Source organism: Phascolarctos cinereus, unplaced genomic scaffold (genome assembly GCF_003287225.1).
Source record: "Phascolarctos cinereus isolate Bilbo 61053 unplaced genomic scaffold, phaCin_HiC Scaffold_3;HRSCAF=262, whole genome shotgun sequence".
NCBI lineage: Eukaryota > Metazoa > Chordata > Mammalia > Diprotodontia > Phascolarctidae > Phascolarctos > Phascolarctos cinereus.
Genome location: NW_027555736.1, coordinates 117,995,772 through 118,011,444, shown reverse-complemented (window position 1 = coordinate 118,011,444; position 15,673 = coordinate 117,995,772). Strand labels below are relative to the sequence as shown.

Sequence of the window (15,673 nt, the reverse complement as noted above, 5' to 3'; positions counted from 1 at the left end):
ACAGATCTCCCCAGGAGAGCATTATATATTTAGAAGGCCTTTTTATCCCAAGGTTCTGACTATTAGAAGGGGGTTACCAGCTTCTTAACTGATTAACTCACAAGGCGAGTGTAAGAAGGGAACAGGGTTGGGCAAGAGAGCACAAGGGGAGAAGAATGACTGGAAAGGCCACACAAAAAGAGGGCCCTTTCACACAGAGAGGACCTTTTGATTTCAAGAAAGCTTCTCATCCCTCCTGAAAGGACATGCCATGGATGTAACACCTTGCCCTGAGGTACAGGCCAACCATGCATAGGAGAGAAGTGGAGGTCTGACCGTGCCATACCTGATCACTGAGATACTCTGGCTCCCTATTACTTACAGGATCAAATCTAAATTCCTCTGTTTGGCATTTGACACTTTTTGTGAACCTGGTCCCATCCTACCTTTCCAGTCTTATGTTTGATACCCCTCCACATACTCTGTGATCTAGCTATGCTGACCTTGCAGCTTCTCAAACACTCCTGTGTCTGTGACTTTATGCTCCCTGTCCCCCAGGCCAGAATAATCTTTCCCCCTTATCATTGCCTCTTGGATTGCCTGGCTTCCTTCAAGACTCAGCCCAGGTTCTGCCTTCTGTAGGAGGCCTTTAGTGGTTTCCCTAACTTCCAGTCTTTCCCCTTTCACATTAAATTCCACCTACTCTGTACCTATTTTGTATGTGTCTAGTTATTTACATGTCACTTCGATTAGAATGTAAGCTCCTTGAGGGCGGGAACTATTTTTGCCTTTCTTTGTAACCCCTGGTGCTTAGCACACTGGTGCCTGGTATATAATAAGCACTAAATAAGCACTTGTTTACTGATGATAAGATCAACTGAGACTACTTGCTATTCTTCAAAGATGGCCTGTGCTTTTCTTTGCTTTTGATCTCTTATATGTGCTGTTCCCTCTGCCTGGAATGGCTTTCACCCATTCCACTCCTTCTCTGCCCCCTATCTCTAACTCTTTTCTACCCAAATGAGATAATATTTATAAAAAGCACCTAACACAGTTCCTGGCACATAATAGGCACTATATAAATGCTTATTCCCTTCCCTTCTTTTTTCCTATCCATCCTCCAGGATCCAGTTGAAATGCTATCTTCTTTGATCACTCTAGTGGGAAGTAATCCTTTCTCTAATTCCTATAGCATTTTGGTGCCTCTTTTGTGTGCTTATCATGATGTTCTGCCATATATTATAGTTCTCTTGGCCCACATGTGTTTTTGTATCCCTAGTGCCTAACATTGTGACCTGCTTATAACATGTGCTTGATAAATATTTGGCTAATTGAACTGTATATATGCACTTGAGAGGTATGTGCAATTCGAGAGTCATGTATATGGCAGCATGAGAATGGTAGAAACATTTCTTAACAGGAAAATATCAATTGTATATAGTAACAGAAACTTCTCTCCCCCCATAACGTGTATTACATTGAAGAAAATTGCCCTACATGAAGACAGCTCAAAGGAGTTGGCCTCCAGGATATTGGGCATTTTATTCCCTTAGTATTAGAGCTGAATTGGTTCTGAGGTGTAGACAGTGAGTGTAAACACTGTCTCACCCCAAGGAAGTCTGAGACATTTTCATCAGGGACTCCTATCTCTGCTTCCCCATATTCTGACCCCTAGCAGCTACATGACTGCTTTGGAGATTTGGGTTTTTCAAGTGTGGGGCAGAGGTCTTCGGATTTCAGCCCAATCTAGATAACAGACTAGAGTAAGCTTCTTGAGCCTCACTGTAAATCTGGGGATGGATTGCACTTAGCATTATGCTTGATACATAGTAAACACTTATTAATGTTCTTTCTATCTATCTTTTTTATCTATTAATGTATCTATGTATCATGCACCTATGTATCTATCATCTAATTATCTGTCTATATACCTATGTATATATATATATAATTTATATGTCTATGTACCTTGTATCTATATCTATGTATGTATATATGTATGTATCATCTATTTATATACATATATTCACATTTATGCATGTATGCATGTATCATCTATCTTTCTTTGGACAGAACCAAATTAGAGGCTAGGGATGATGAAACATTGACAAATCCAGCTTCTGATGCTATAGAGAGTGCCTGCTGGCATGGAGCAAGCTCTCCAGGGTGACAGGTGCCTCTCCCCGGGAAGCCCCTGCCCTGTCTACACACAATATTCTTGAGCATGTGGCAGGGGCGCTTTCCCACCTCCACACATGCTCACCCCATCCTATCACTTCAGAACTAAACCACTGGGGGCCAGCTTCCTCAGGGAGACAAGAGCAGGCTGGCTATACCTTTGCATAGACTATTTCCTATCTGACTGAGAAAGCAACAGGCAGGAAAAATATAAGTGAGAAATAGCAGCAGCGAGTATAATAGAGGGCAGCCCACAACAAGATCTGTAGCCTGAGGTTGTTATGAAAAGATTGTTGTAATCTCTCGGCGTGTGCCTTAAATGAGACAGATACTTAGACCACTTGTAAAATACTTGTTTCTACACACAATCCCTTTTGGAACATGGCCATGGATTAAAACCACTTTGGCCAGGCCATCACCTTGCTCTTTATGGGTGAAAGGATTCTGCATATAGCTCTGAACTTTGACTGACATCTTTACTGTGATCTTCAGTCACCTCAGATATAGGAAAAAAGGATCTCTGTCCTTCTGCCCTCCCTCTACTGCTTCTTCCTTTTTTTTTAAGAGATCTTGTAGATTTGAATGGTTGGAAAAGCTTCCCACCAGTGAGAATAAAGTGTACGGACTAACATTGGTTTGGTCATCAGGAGATACTTTCTAAGCAAATGTCAGAAGAAATGGGCTAACAGCTATATTCTGTCTCTAGTATCCAGGATGTCTGAGATTAAATCTGTTACATGAAATTGATATCCTTTGTGTTAAAAAAAATCAAACAAACATGAAAGTACCAATGTTTACTATAGCACACAATAGAGTAACTGAGGCCATCTGTATATAATTATGTTTACATCTGGAGAAAAGAAACTGTGAAATGGTGTATATATATATATATATATATAGTACTGCAATTTTATGCCTTATAGCACCCCATAATGATAGAAAAACATGAAAAGAGGTTTTGACGTATAGTGGCAAAACAAACTGGCAGTTTATACACGTGATAGGAGCATGTCATTCGTATGAGTGCTATACCTTGTCTCACAAAAGTTTGGCTGGTGTCCAGGAGAATTTCACACCCTTCTATGATCATTCTTTCAATTGCCAGATTTTTCCGAATGTTCTCAGTTTCACTCACTTCGTCGTGCATTATTCTTTAGAAACAGAAGAGAGAGCAGTCAACCAAAAGGGTGTCCTCCTTTTCTTAGAACATAACATTATGTCTTTGACAGGGCAGGAAATGCAAACAGCAATAACCACAAATCTTGAAAGAGGCAGCCTAGTGTGGTAGAAAAAATGCAGAGGACCTGGGTTCAAATTCCAGCTCTGCCACTTAGTAGCTGTTACTTTGGTGCTCAATTTCCTCATCTTTAAAATGAGTGGTTGGAGGAGGTGATCTCTAAGATTGCTTTAAGCTCTTAAAGGTATGTATGACCCTAAAGACATCTTGGGAATAAAGAATCATACACATTGATGGGGAGAGTAATACATAGTTTTTAAGTGTGTGTGTGTGTATGCTCATGTATGTGTGTGTCTTTTTTTTTTCCCTTTAAGCAGAGTTGATATTACTTTTTATGGCTGTCTAACGTGGTACTAGTGGAGGGGTGCTAAACTGATGCTTAGCAAAAATGTCTCCTCCCTGCAGGTGTTGCAATAACCATCAAAGAGACATTTGAGACAAAGAGATCTTCTCAAAGAGACAAAAAGGCAGGAACATCAAAGAGATGTTAAGAATTAACATTGTATTGCTTTGCAAATACTATATATCCAAACAATTTTCTTATCTCCATTTCCAGCCACTGCCTAGTTGGGACTTTCATTACCCATTGTAACAGTTTACTTGATCTCTCTGCCTCCACTTTCTCCCCTATACAATCCTTTTCTTAATCTGAAATCCTAAGCAAGACTGTCAGTTGAACTGTCCAGAGTTTTTTTTTTTTAAATCGTGTTATCCCCCTCGATCAAAAGTTTTCAACTGCTCATCTTTTCCTATGGAATATAATATAAACATTTGGTTGATATTCTTTCCCCCACTGATGAGGGGGTTGGATTAAATGATGTCTGAAGTCCATTCCAGCTCTGAATCCATGATACTACAATGCTGGAAATTCTACCATGTCCTTCCCTGCATATCCTTTTAATGAAATGCAAATATTTTTTGGAAAGGGGAATGTATCAAGTCCCAAATGTGAATGGGTTTTTGCTTTTGTCAAGATAGCTTTGTTCTAGAAAGAGATGACCAGGTCAGCAGGAGTACACCTAATGCTTGAGGTGGGAAGGGGCATGAAGAGAGGGAGAATGAAGGATTCGAAGGCAAACAGAAGTCAGAGAATGGTAAAGCTGGACAGGGCTTTAGAAATCTAGTTCCAGTTCCCATTTCACAGATGAGGACACTGGTGAAATGATTTGTCCAAGCGTCACCACCACTATTTCTACCACAATTTGGTCTTGTTCATGGTTTTGCATGGATCATTTCTCCTTTCCTTACCTCTAAAATCTCATTTCCTTTCTTGACTACTGCTCCTCCCTGCCCCCCCCCAAATTAAGAATATTGAAAGGATTCAAGTTAAAGTAGAAAAAGTCCCCAATTGTCCCCATAGGCTATTTGGGAAAAATGCCTGATTGCTCTCAGAGGGTAAGCCTATTCTGGGATGCTATAGTTAGCTCTGAACAAGATCTTGTCAAAGGAGATGTGTGACGAGAGATCCATTTTCAGAAGCAAAAATCCCCCTCAACCTGGTAGATGTTTGGATTAGCTTATCTGCCAGATTTAATGGACTGTGGTGACAAATTACAGATTCAGAAATCTAAAGGATTCTCCGAGGGGAGCCAGATAATTTGGTGCAGTCTCTTTGCTGCGGAGAGACAGAGCGATTGCATCAGAAATCCTGTGGCAAGAGTCTCACTTTCAGCCCCATTTCTTTCTGGAGCTCCTGACAAGGCAGCCAGCTCCCGAGCAGACTGATTTAGATTTCCTGGAGCTGACAGCTGCACAGCCTGGGGAGCTAGTCACAAACGCCAGTCACAGAGACAGATGCTGCAGCTGAAAATAGGTGCATTAGCACCCCTCCATTGACAGCTGCAATTTCTCCTTTGCTCCATGAGGTGGCTTCCTCCAGCTGCTTTTCACAGCTGCTAGAAGCAGCAGTAAGGACAAGTAACATACTTTCAGGAGCCCCATGCTTGGATTTTAAGTGGCTTGCAGAACCTTGGGTAATGGGTGGTTTCAGGGTCCCAGAAAATCCACTCCTTCCCACATCCCCAAACCTCCCCCGCCTGCTTAATGATGCCTGAAAGTGCACATTAAGCCTTATCAACCATTTCAACTTAAGTGTAAAGGAGTTTACATGGAATCTTTAGAGATGGAAACACCCTTAGGGACCAATTAGGTCAACCCCCTCATTTGACACATGAGGAAAATGAGGCCCAGAAGGGAGGGAGAAGGTCATACAGCTAACAAATCCTTTCTTGATTATAGGTTTTGATTGGGGAGGCCATCTGACAAGGGTGGAATTTACCATGCAGATAAGGGGGATGTTTCCTTGGGGGCATTTCAAGGCTCTGGAAAACCGTTCACTTTACTTTTTGGCTTTGGGCCAGTTCTGTAAGGTATGCTTGGCATAAACTGTCTATCCAATACGTCATTTTTTTGCTTGCATGAAAAACTGCAGCCCCTTCTCTCTAGTAGCTTCCCCAAATGAGATCTCTCATATTGCAGTATCATAGATCCTGAGTTAGAAGAGATCTCGGAGACCATCTGATCTAATCCTCTCTCTTCTTTTTTTTAACCTCCTCTTTTTTCAGATGAACAGACTGAGGCCTAGAGAGGTTCAACAACTTGCTCAAAGTCACTCAGGAAGTAAGTGACAGAGTTGGGATTTGAACTTAGGTCCTATGACTCCAAGGTCAGCAGAAAAGTTCTGAACTCTTGCCACTGAACCACACTGCCTCAAGAAAGATAATCTTTTCAGCAGATGGATAAAAGCATATCATTCGAGGAGGGCCTCAGTTGATTGTTCTTCTTCACTCTTAGTCCACATGTCCAATCTGTCTGCTGTAGCACATGGGGTTGGGTATGGTGACTAACAGTGAAAGATTGTCAGTCTAGTTAGATATTTCACTAATTGGAAAGAAAAATATAACATCCTAATCTATGAATTATAAATTCATTTTGGCTTATGTAGAATCATACAGTTAGACTAGTTTTTAAACAAATCTACCAGATTTTTTTTTTCTTCTAAGTGTATGAAGAGCTGATCAAAGTAATCCCCTTGGGATGTTACACCTTTATTCCAAAGATATTGCCATTGCTCAAAACATTTTTTGTTTTTGAAAGCCTCTTTTGAAAGTACTTTGTGAGCTGGCAGTGTATTTCACTGGCTAGCTTTCATAGGGGCAAATCTTGAGGGTGGCATCACAGAATCTCAGGGTGGGAAGGGCCTTCAGAGCCATGTAGTCTATTCTGTGCCCGTATAGAAATCCCTCCTACAGAGGCCCTGACAGTTGATCTTCAAAACTCTGTTTGAAGACCTCCAGGGAAGGGAAACCCATTACCTCTATAGGCAGCCTGCTTTGCTTTTGGTCAGCTCTAATTATTAGCAAGTGTTGCCTTTTAGTGAACCTAAATCTGCCTCTCTGTAGCTCCTGCCCGTTTATCCTAGTACTGCCTACTCAGGCTAAGCAGAGCACATCTAATACCTTGTCCACGTGGCAAAACTTCAAATACTCCAAGCTATATCTTCTCTTCTGCAGAGTAAACACCCCCAGTTCTCTGAAAGTGGTGCTAGAATGGCATGATCTCTAGTCTTTTCACTCTCCTGCTTGCCCTTTTCTGGATATGCTCTAGTTTGCCAAAGTCTTTGTTAACATGTTAACAAAACGTGGCTCCAGTTCCACAACACCCTTATTTTTTGAGGTGGATTTGCTTCTTGCTTTGTACTGCATCTGGGGAATGAGTTAAGGCAGATTTGTCAAACTGGTACCTGAAGGCCAGCCTGCATCACTCCCCACTGTGGCCCTGATGAAATTAAAGTGCGATTGGACGACATTTAACAAAATAAATGGAGATACAATAAAACATATACAATAATATGTTTTAAAACTAAATCAATATGCAGACTTTGGGCTTACCTATGGATTAGTGCTCCCTGTTTCTATTTGAATTTGAAACCATTGATATGGGTGATAAAGTTGGGAAATGTCATTTTGAACCAATAATTATGGCAGTGTGGTATAATGGTTAGAAAGCTGAACTCACAGATCTTGTATCTATCCCTATCCTGAATGATGAGTGACTATAAGATAATGATATTCTGGGTAGTGGAAAGAACCTGGGATGCTTAGGACCTGGATTCTGATCCTAGTTTTGCCATTAACTTGCAGACAGACTCGCCATTAACTTGTGGACCTTCAACAAGGCACTTGATAGGATCCAGAGCTGGGAGCAACCTAAGGAGTCATCCATCATTTTACAGCTGAGAAGACTGAGGCCCACAGTAGTGAAATGACTTGCTGAAGGTTACAGAAATAGTCCATGGCCCATCCAAAATTTGAACTCAGGTCCTTTGAACCCAAGTTCATTGTTCTTTCTATCAGGTCATATTGCACCTCATCTATAAATGAGGTTAGATTACATAATTTCAAAGCTTCCTTCTAAAATTCCTTCTTAATAAAATTCCGGGTTTTTTATGTGCTGTCAAAACTAGTTCTGAAGACATTTCCCAAATAAGAGTTTTGGAAATGGTTAAAATAACAGTGGCATTATTGGAATGAGTGTCTGAGCTCCCAAGGAAACAATTTTGGAGGAAGACATTCATGGTTTTTTTTTTTTTGGTAAGGCAATTGGGTTTAAATGACTTGCCCGGAGTCACACAACTAGTAAGTATTATATGGCTGAGGCCCGGATTTGAACTCAGGTCCTCCTGACTCCAGGGCCTGTACTCTATCCACTGTGCTGCCTAGGTGCCCCAGCAACATTCATTTGGATGTGCAAGATTTTCAAATGGAAGAAACAGAGGTCAAGAGATGAAGTAAGTGATTTGCCCTACTTTTCCAGTGATAGAATATGTTAGTGAATGCAGTAATTTTATTTGTTGGCATGTGTGTAATGTGTTCAGCATAATGGAAGCAGTGTGGCATGAGGTGTTAGATCTGGAGTAAGGAGACCCTGGTCAAAATCTTATCTTAGGCACTTTCAAGGGGACCTTGAGGCAAAGTACTAAGCCCCCTGAGTCTTGGCTTCCTTATCTGTGAAATGCTGGCAATAATATGCTAGTTAGCTTACTGAGTTGTGAAGAGAGTGCTCTGCAAACTCTAAAGAATGATATAAATGCAAGTGATTACTATTCCCTTGAAAGTTCTTCAGCTAGCAAAGCAAAGTAATGCATGAGCCTTATTTTTTCCATGCAAAAAAGGAAGATAAACGGTAATTTTGGGACAATATTCTAGGTAGAGGTCTATTTATTTTATACTTGCCTATAACAGCTATTATTCCATTGCCCTCTTTTCATTGCTCAATTTGATCCTGAGCTCTTTCAATAAATATCCCACCTCTATGTGCATTCCTCAAATTTAGTCTCAAGTTACAACATTAAGTGGTCTCTGTGTTATCTGTACAAAGCTCAAATGGGCAGCTAGGTGGTACAGTGAGTGGATAGAGTGCCAGGCCTGGAGTCAGTATGACTCATCTTCCCAAGTTCAAATGTGACCTCAGACACTTACTAGCTGTGTGTCCCTGGACAAGTCACTTAACCCTCTTTGCCTCAGTTTCCTTATCTTTAAAATGAGCTGGAGAAGGAAATGGCAAACCACTCTGGTATCTTTGCCAAGAAAACCCCAAATGGGGTCACCAAGAGTCAGATATGACGGAAACAACTGAAAAGCAACACACAGCTCAAACCCACCTTCCTGTCTGTCAGATCAAGATCTGCATGACCTCCCTAACTTCCTGGTGAGACTTTTCTCAGAGGAAAGGAGTTAGAGTTTGGACTTGCCCCTTTCTTTCAAAGAGCTGAAATTACTTTGACTGAAATTCAATCCTCACCTCAGGTATTTCCTAGCTGTGTGATTCTGGTCAAGTCACTTAATTTCTCTGAGCTTAGCTTTACTCCCCTCATCTGTAAAATGGGGAATCCTTACTGGGTTATTATTAAGATCAAATGAGACAATTATTTTGAACAAGCATTTATGAAGCATCTACTATGTGCCAGGTAGTTTGCTAAGTGCTTTATAAATATTATAATGTGTGAAACATGCTTTGAAAGCCTATATGTTAGTTGCTATTATTATTATTCTTGTAGAATAATGATGGTGATGAGAATCCCTCACCAGATTCCTCCTGTGATGCTTCTTTATAGTCCAAAGATTTTGTAGCCTAATCCTGAAATACTGTGTTGGCAGAGCATAATCTCCAGTAGGGCCTTCCAAGTTCCAAAGGCCTTGGGGTGGGTTATGACCCTCTTGTCCAAGGACCAGCTTAGCTAAATTAAGAGAAGCTTAGCATCAGTGGGTTACAAAGGGATTAGTATTTGGCCACAGCCCTCTCCCAAAGACCAGAGATTGTCTTCTGTGACATAGAGGTGTTGTGATCCACATTGGAGGAAGAAGGTGCCCACATGGATGAAATCACAGCTCTTTCAAAGGTTTGAAGAAATCACAATAAAAACAACAATTTGTGTAGCTGTTTGTTTTTTCTCACTTAGCTAATGTCTCCTCGTGCCTTATATTATTACTGAGAAGGAGGGAGGAATGGATATAATAGTTATTACTACCTTCCTCTGACAATAATATAGGAAATTAACATACCTATGGGCTGGCAATCAGGAGACTTGTTTACTATTCTAGGGTTTATCACTAGCCACCTAACCAGTCAAGTTGTGACTTTGAGCAAGCTAATTTTACTCCCTGGGCCTCAGTTTTCTCATCTTTGAAATAAGGGGCTTGAGTGAGATCACCTCTAAGGTTCCTCCCAGTTCTAACATTCTGACTTTGTGCTTCTAAGTAATGATGTACCAAGGTCATGCAGTTAAATAATGGAAGAACTGTGGCTTCATCAAAGAACTGCACTCATGAGGCCAAGGTTGACAATTTGATTCTTGGTTGGACCAATTAACTTGTCTCTGTTTAAAGTCCACAGACTGTAACCCAAACCCAATCAGCCATCCTACAAGTATCTAAAATGAGTCAGGGTGAGAGAGTGTGGATGGGAGTTCTGGGATCTAATGGTAATTTTACCATTGCTGAAGGAATTTTGTCAACACCAGAAGGATGGTGATCTGCATGAGCCCTGACAAAAAGGAAGCCAAGAAGTATGAATTTTTCACTGTCTCTCTATGTAGGAGAGCAGTATCTTGTCACTGGGGGAGACTACTTCATGAAATTTCCTGCTCAACTATCCAGCTCCCTTGCTCTGATTTAACATTCACCAAGCAATTTTCTATTCTTGATTCAGTTTTAATAAAAGGGATACCCTTGATAGCAGCCACAAGTATTCTGACCATAGGAAAGGAGTTTTCCTCTGACACATCACCATAACATGCCCTGTTATATTCTCTTTTGTTGTTGTTCAGTTGTTTTTCAGTTGTGTTTGACTCTTTGTGGCTCATTTGGGGTTTTCTTGGTAAAAATACTGGAGTGATTTGCCATTTCCTCCTCCAGCTCATTTTACAGATGAGGAAACTGAGGCCAACAGGGTGAGTGACTTGTTTAGGTGACTTTTTCCCAGATCTGATATTCTATCTCCTACCTCTTGACTTTTATATCTGCTGTTCTTCTTGCCTAAAATGTTCCCTCCTCCTCATCTCCAATTTGGAGACTCCCTAGCTCCCTTCAGGATTAAGCTTCTCTGCTAAGTCCTACATGAGATCTTTCCTGGTCACCCCAGTTGTTAGCACTTTCCATAACCACCCCCTCACCAAAATGGCCTTGTATTTATTTACTGATTTTTATTTATTGCTACCTTTTGTTTTCCTTCAATATGACATATGTTCTTCGAGAGCATGGGACTGTTTTCACTTTTTTTTTCATCTCTTTATCCCCTTTGCTTTGCATAGTGCCTCTTGGTATACAGTAGGTGCTTAATAAATGTTTATTGAACTGAATGGAAATCACCATTATTATTTAATTAGTTGGAAGTTTTATAAATGAGTCTGGTCAGTTTTGGCAAATTGCTGGAATTGATTTTCTGAACCTGTAAGCCCGGACTATAGTAACTCCAGTTGGTTGCTCAATTTCTTCTGTACATAGAATATAAGGTTATACACCCTAAAGGCATTCAGTGAATACTGATTGACTGACAGAATCAGCATCCTCTAGACCAGAGATCTTTTTGTGTGTGTGTGTCCTGGACCCTTTTGGTATCCTGGTGAAGACTATCCCTTATCAGAATGTCTTTTAAGTGAATAAAATAAAACATATAAGATGATGAAGGAAAAAAATACAGTTGCCAAAAATATTAAAACAACTAGGTTCATGGACCTCAGATTAAGACCCCCTACCTACTATTCTTTGGGAATACAGTAAGACAAGAGCAAAGGCTTCTTACCTGGACAATTCCTCCAGTTTTGATTTTGCATAATCCAAACTGTTTCGCTCCACATGCTCATGGGGAGTGTGGGCCAGGAGTTCATGTAATGTCAGAATATACCTGGGGATCTACAGAGAGTAGACAGTCAAAGAAAGGCAGACTGACCACAGGGCAATCACAGACATGTTAGCTGAGGATCTGAAAGGTTTTGGAGGGAATGTCATAGTGAGTAACCATTGAATCAAAGACTCTTTATAGCCAGAAGATGCATTGAAGGACATTGGGCACAACTTTCCACCAATTGCAGCAATCTGCTCTACAGTGTCCCTAAGAGGAAGTTGTCTATCTTGGATACTTCAAGTGATGGGGAGCTCACTATCTATTAAGTCAGATTGTCTCGTTGTCACATGGTTCTGTTAGAAGGAAAATGGCACTAGGTTTTCTTCTAAGAGCAATCCTCTGTTTGGAGCACTGTTTTAAATCAAAATGAAACATGCTACCAAAAGAAGGGACTTGTAAACAGAGACTGTTCTATCAGCAACCCCCAGTTTACAAACGGTTTGTGTTACCCAAGTTGTTTTCCTCATTTGGAACTCAGGGAGCATTTACCCATAGAAATAATGTTATCATTTATGTAAATATTATCCTTTTGTAATGAAAATGAGCAGGGAACAATTCTGGTAATTAAAACAGAAAAATGACAAAAACTGAATAGGACATGAGGAAAAACAGATTTAAATAGAAGAAGAGGAAGTAGGTAGACCAAGACATTTGTAGAGTCTTTAGAGCAGTGGTTTTCAAAATGATTTTTGTTCATGGCATAGTATTCTCTGCTGTGAGAAATCACAGCACACAGAATGTTTAATGTGGCAATTCTGTGGAAGAGTCAGGAGATTTGTAGCATTTCTATTCAATAAATGCAGCTGTTTTTGTTGTTTGCCAGTTCAAGGTCTCTGTTGTGTTTTGAGATTAGTACATATATGTAATGGGCAGGTTTTGTTTGTTTTGTGAATACTATAATACTGTACTATGTATGCTAAATTTTATATTAAACAAAATTTATTGCTGGTTAAGTAAAATTTATTTTAAATACAATGATAATTTTTAAAATCTGCAAAACATAATATTCAAAACTTTGCAGCACATTCATGGCCTATTAATATACTGAAACATATCCTTTGAGAAACATTGGTCTACAGCAAGCTTCTAGGTGCTTTCAATGGTTTTTAGAGGTTCATGGCATTTGCTTGGCACCATGTCTAATGCGACTTGAAAATGTTTGGATTTCCTTTTGAGAGCAAGAGAAGAGAAGGGGAGAAGAGAGGAGAGAGAGGGAGTGGAGGAGAGTGGGGGAGGGAAGGAAGGGAGAGAGGGAGAGAGAGGGGGAGAGAGAGAGAGAGAGAGAGAGAGAGAGAGAGAGAGAGAGAGAGAGAGAGAGAGAGAGAGAGAGAGAGAGAGAGAGGGGAGAGGGGGAGAGGGGGAGAGGGGAGGGGGGAGAGGGAGAGAGGGGAGAGGGAGAGAGGGGGAGAGGGGGAGAGGGAGGGGAGGGGGAGAGGGAGGGGGAGAGGAGGGGAGGGGGAGGGGGAGGGGAGGAGGGGGGAGGGAGAGAGAAACAGAAGCATGAAGATAATAGACACACAATGGAGAAAGAGCCATCAGGTGGTGCAGTTGCAGCAAGACCACCTGTTCTCTATTTGGAGTGAATTTGGGTAAGATCAACCTTAGGATGGGTAACTGGAGCAGGTGGAAGTGTTCAGCTAGCTGTTTGTATGCATATTTCAAGTATAGGTCTGGTGTTCATAACTCAGGGAGTCTCTATTGTACCATAATTAGATTTATTAATATTTAATTAGATTTGTTACTGGTCCCTTCCCTATAAACATTCATCCATTCATTCAGCACCCTTTAAATTCTGGGCACAGTGGATACAAAGATAAATCAGCCCTATTTTACTAAAGAATGATATCTCTACTGAAATTTTTTCTCACTTTAAGAACAATCCCTTATTATGCTTTCTAAAAGACCACATTACCTGAAACATAGGATAAGTAAGAAAGGTCTCCAGAGTTCTCTCTTCACAGTCTGGCTTTGCCTCATAATGCTTCAGGAGTTTGTCAAAATCCCTGTTCTGTTTGCAGTGAGCTAGGATCTGCAAGCTGTATTGATGGTTTCTCACAAACTCCTGGTAGATATTCAGCATAGGCAGCAGTATGTCAAATAGGTCAGCTGGAAGAAATAGGTAGAATGAAACTTAGGATTTGGTTCAGTTGTTCTCTTTTCTATTTTGAGTATTTATCCTTTTTTGGTTCTGGAACTTGCCAAGATTACCCATTTATTTTGTACTGGGGCTTCTTATGGAACTAAAATTTTGAATGTCAGCTCTGAAAACATCTTTCTCTCCATGATCAAATAAATTACATCCTTCTTCAGAACCTCCAAATTAAAAGCACATTATAATCATAATATTTAGAAGTAGGAAGGGACCTTGGTCATCAGCTAGTGGAGTGAATCTCAGTGTGTGGTTCAGGGACTGTTGGGGGTCCCTGAGACCCTTTCAGGGGGGCTGTGAGGTCAGAACCATTTTAATGAGAATACTAGGATGTTTAATTTCTAATTTTAATTGGTAACAATAGATATAACCCACACACACAAAAGATTTTTGGGATCCTCAATCATTTCAAAAGTTCTGAGACTAAAAAATTTGAGAAGTGCTAATCTAGTGCAATCTTCTCATTTTACAGATGAAATTAAGGCTCAGAGAGATGAAATGATTTGTCCATGATCCTCAGATAGTTGATAGAAGGGCTAGGACTAGGACTTGGGTTTCTTACTTCTAGCCCAGGGCTTCTTCTATTGTACCATGCTGCCTCTCATGGGATTTCACAGAACTTTATCTGTTCTATGCCTCAGTTTATACATTTTGTAAAGCTTACATATAGGCAATCAAACTAAATGTCCCTTGGTCCACTTCACTTAGGTATACACCTACATTTAAAAAAATTAAATTTATTTATTAATTTTTTAAATTTATGGAATAAAAGAAGTATTTCCTTAACATAGTACAATAAAAAGATGATTGTATATGAAACCATAAATTCACTGTGTACAACTTGCTATTTCTTTTAAATACACAACAAAGTTATCACGTAAATTTCTTTTTACCCCCTTTTGTTCTTCCTTCCACTCACCCTGCCTCAGAGATGGCTACCATTAAACACAAACAGGCATATATATGTAAAACTATTCTATATATACTTCTATTTATAATTTTTTTTCTGTGAATGCAGATGGTATTTGTGTTGGTTTTTATTCTGTGTCTGGCATGACCTCCTAGTACATATCCCTCAGTCTTTCTTGGAAGCAATTTCTTTTATTCTGACTCCAAATCCTAATGACCTTCCCTCCCCCAAGACTATCCGAGGGGATCCAGTCCCCTACTGGAGTCTCCCAGGATCACAGAATTGTAGAGTCAGAAGGGACCTTGGGGACCATTGCATCAAACCCATCTCCAACAGGAATCTGTGCTCCCACCCACCTGACAACTGAGCCATTCCGCTTGTGTCTGAAGGTTGCCAAGGAGGAAGAGCCCACCAACTCCAAAGGCAGCCCATCCCATTGAAGAATAGCTGTAAAGGTTACAAAGTTTTTCCTGACATCAAGCCTAAACTCTGGCCTCCTTGGACCTTTTACTCATTGCTCCTGGTTCTGCCCTCTGGGATCAAACAGATCCAGTCTAATCACTCTTCCTCATGACCCCTCCCCGTTTCACATAACTTAAGACAGTTCCCATATACCCCTGGGTCCAGTTCCTTCAATCAATTCTCACATGGCATGGACTCAAGGCCCTTGGCCATCCTGGCTGCTCTCGTCTGAAAGTTCGCCAGCTCATCACTATCCTTCTTAATCTACAATTCCAAGAATATAAAGTAATACTCTGATGAAGTGTGACAAGGGCAGAATACAGAGAGATTGTCACCTGGAACCTATGTCTTCCAA

The 15,673-nt window shown here is 40.6% G+C and overlaps 1 protein-coding gene across 1 annotated transcript in view; it reads right to left on the bottom strand.

Annotated features, from left to right (window-relative positions):
• Nucleotides 1-15,673, bottom strand: part of RASGRF1 (Ras protein specific guanine nucleotide releasing factor 1) — a 206,792-nt gene that overhangs the window by 74,209 nt on the left and 116,910 nt on the right. Inside the window, exons 7-9 of the mRNA XM_020965608.2 lie at nt 13,710-13,903; nt 11,696-11,805; nt 3,190-3,308 (exon numbers count right to left, since the gene is read on the bottom strand). Coding sequence (XP_020821267.1) covers nt 3,190-3,308; nt 11,696-11,805; nt 13,710-13,903 — 423 coding nt within the window. The remainder of the gene's footprint in view (nt 1-3,189; nt 3,309-11,695; nt 11,806-13,709; nt 13,904-15,673) is intronic.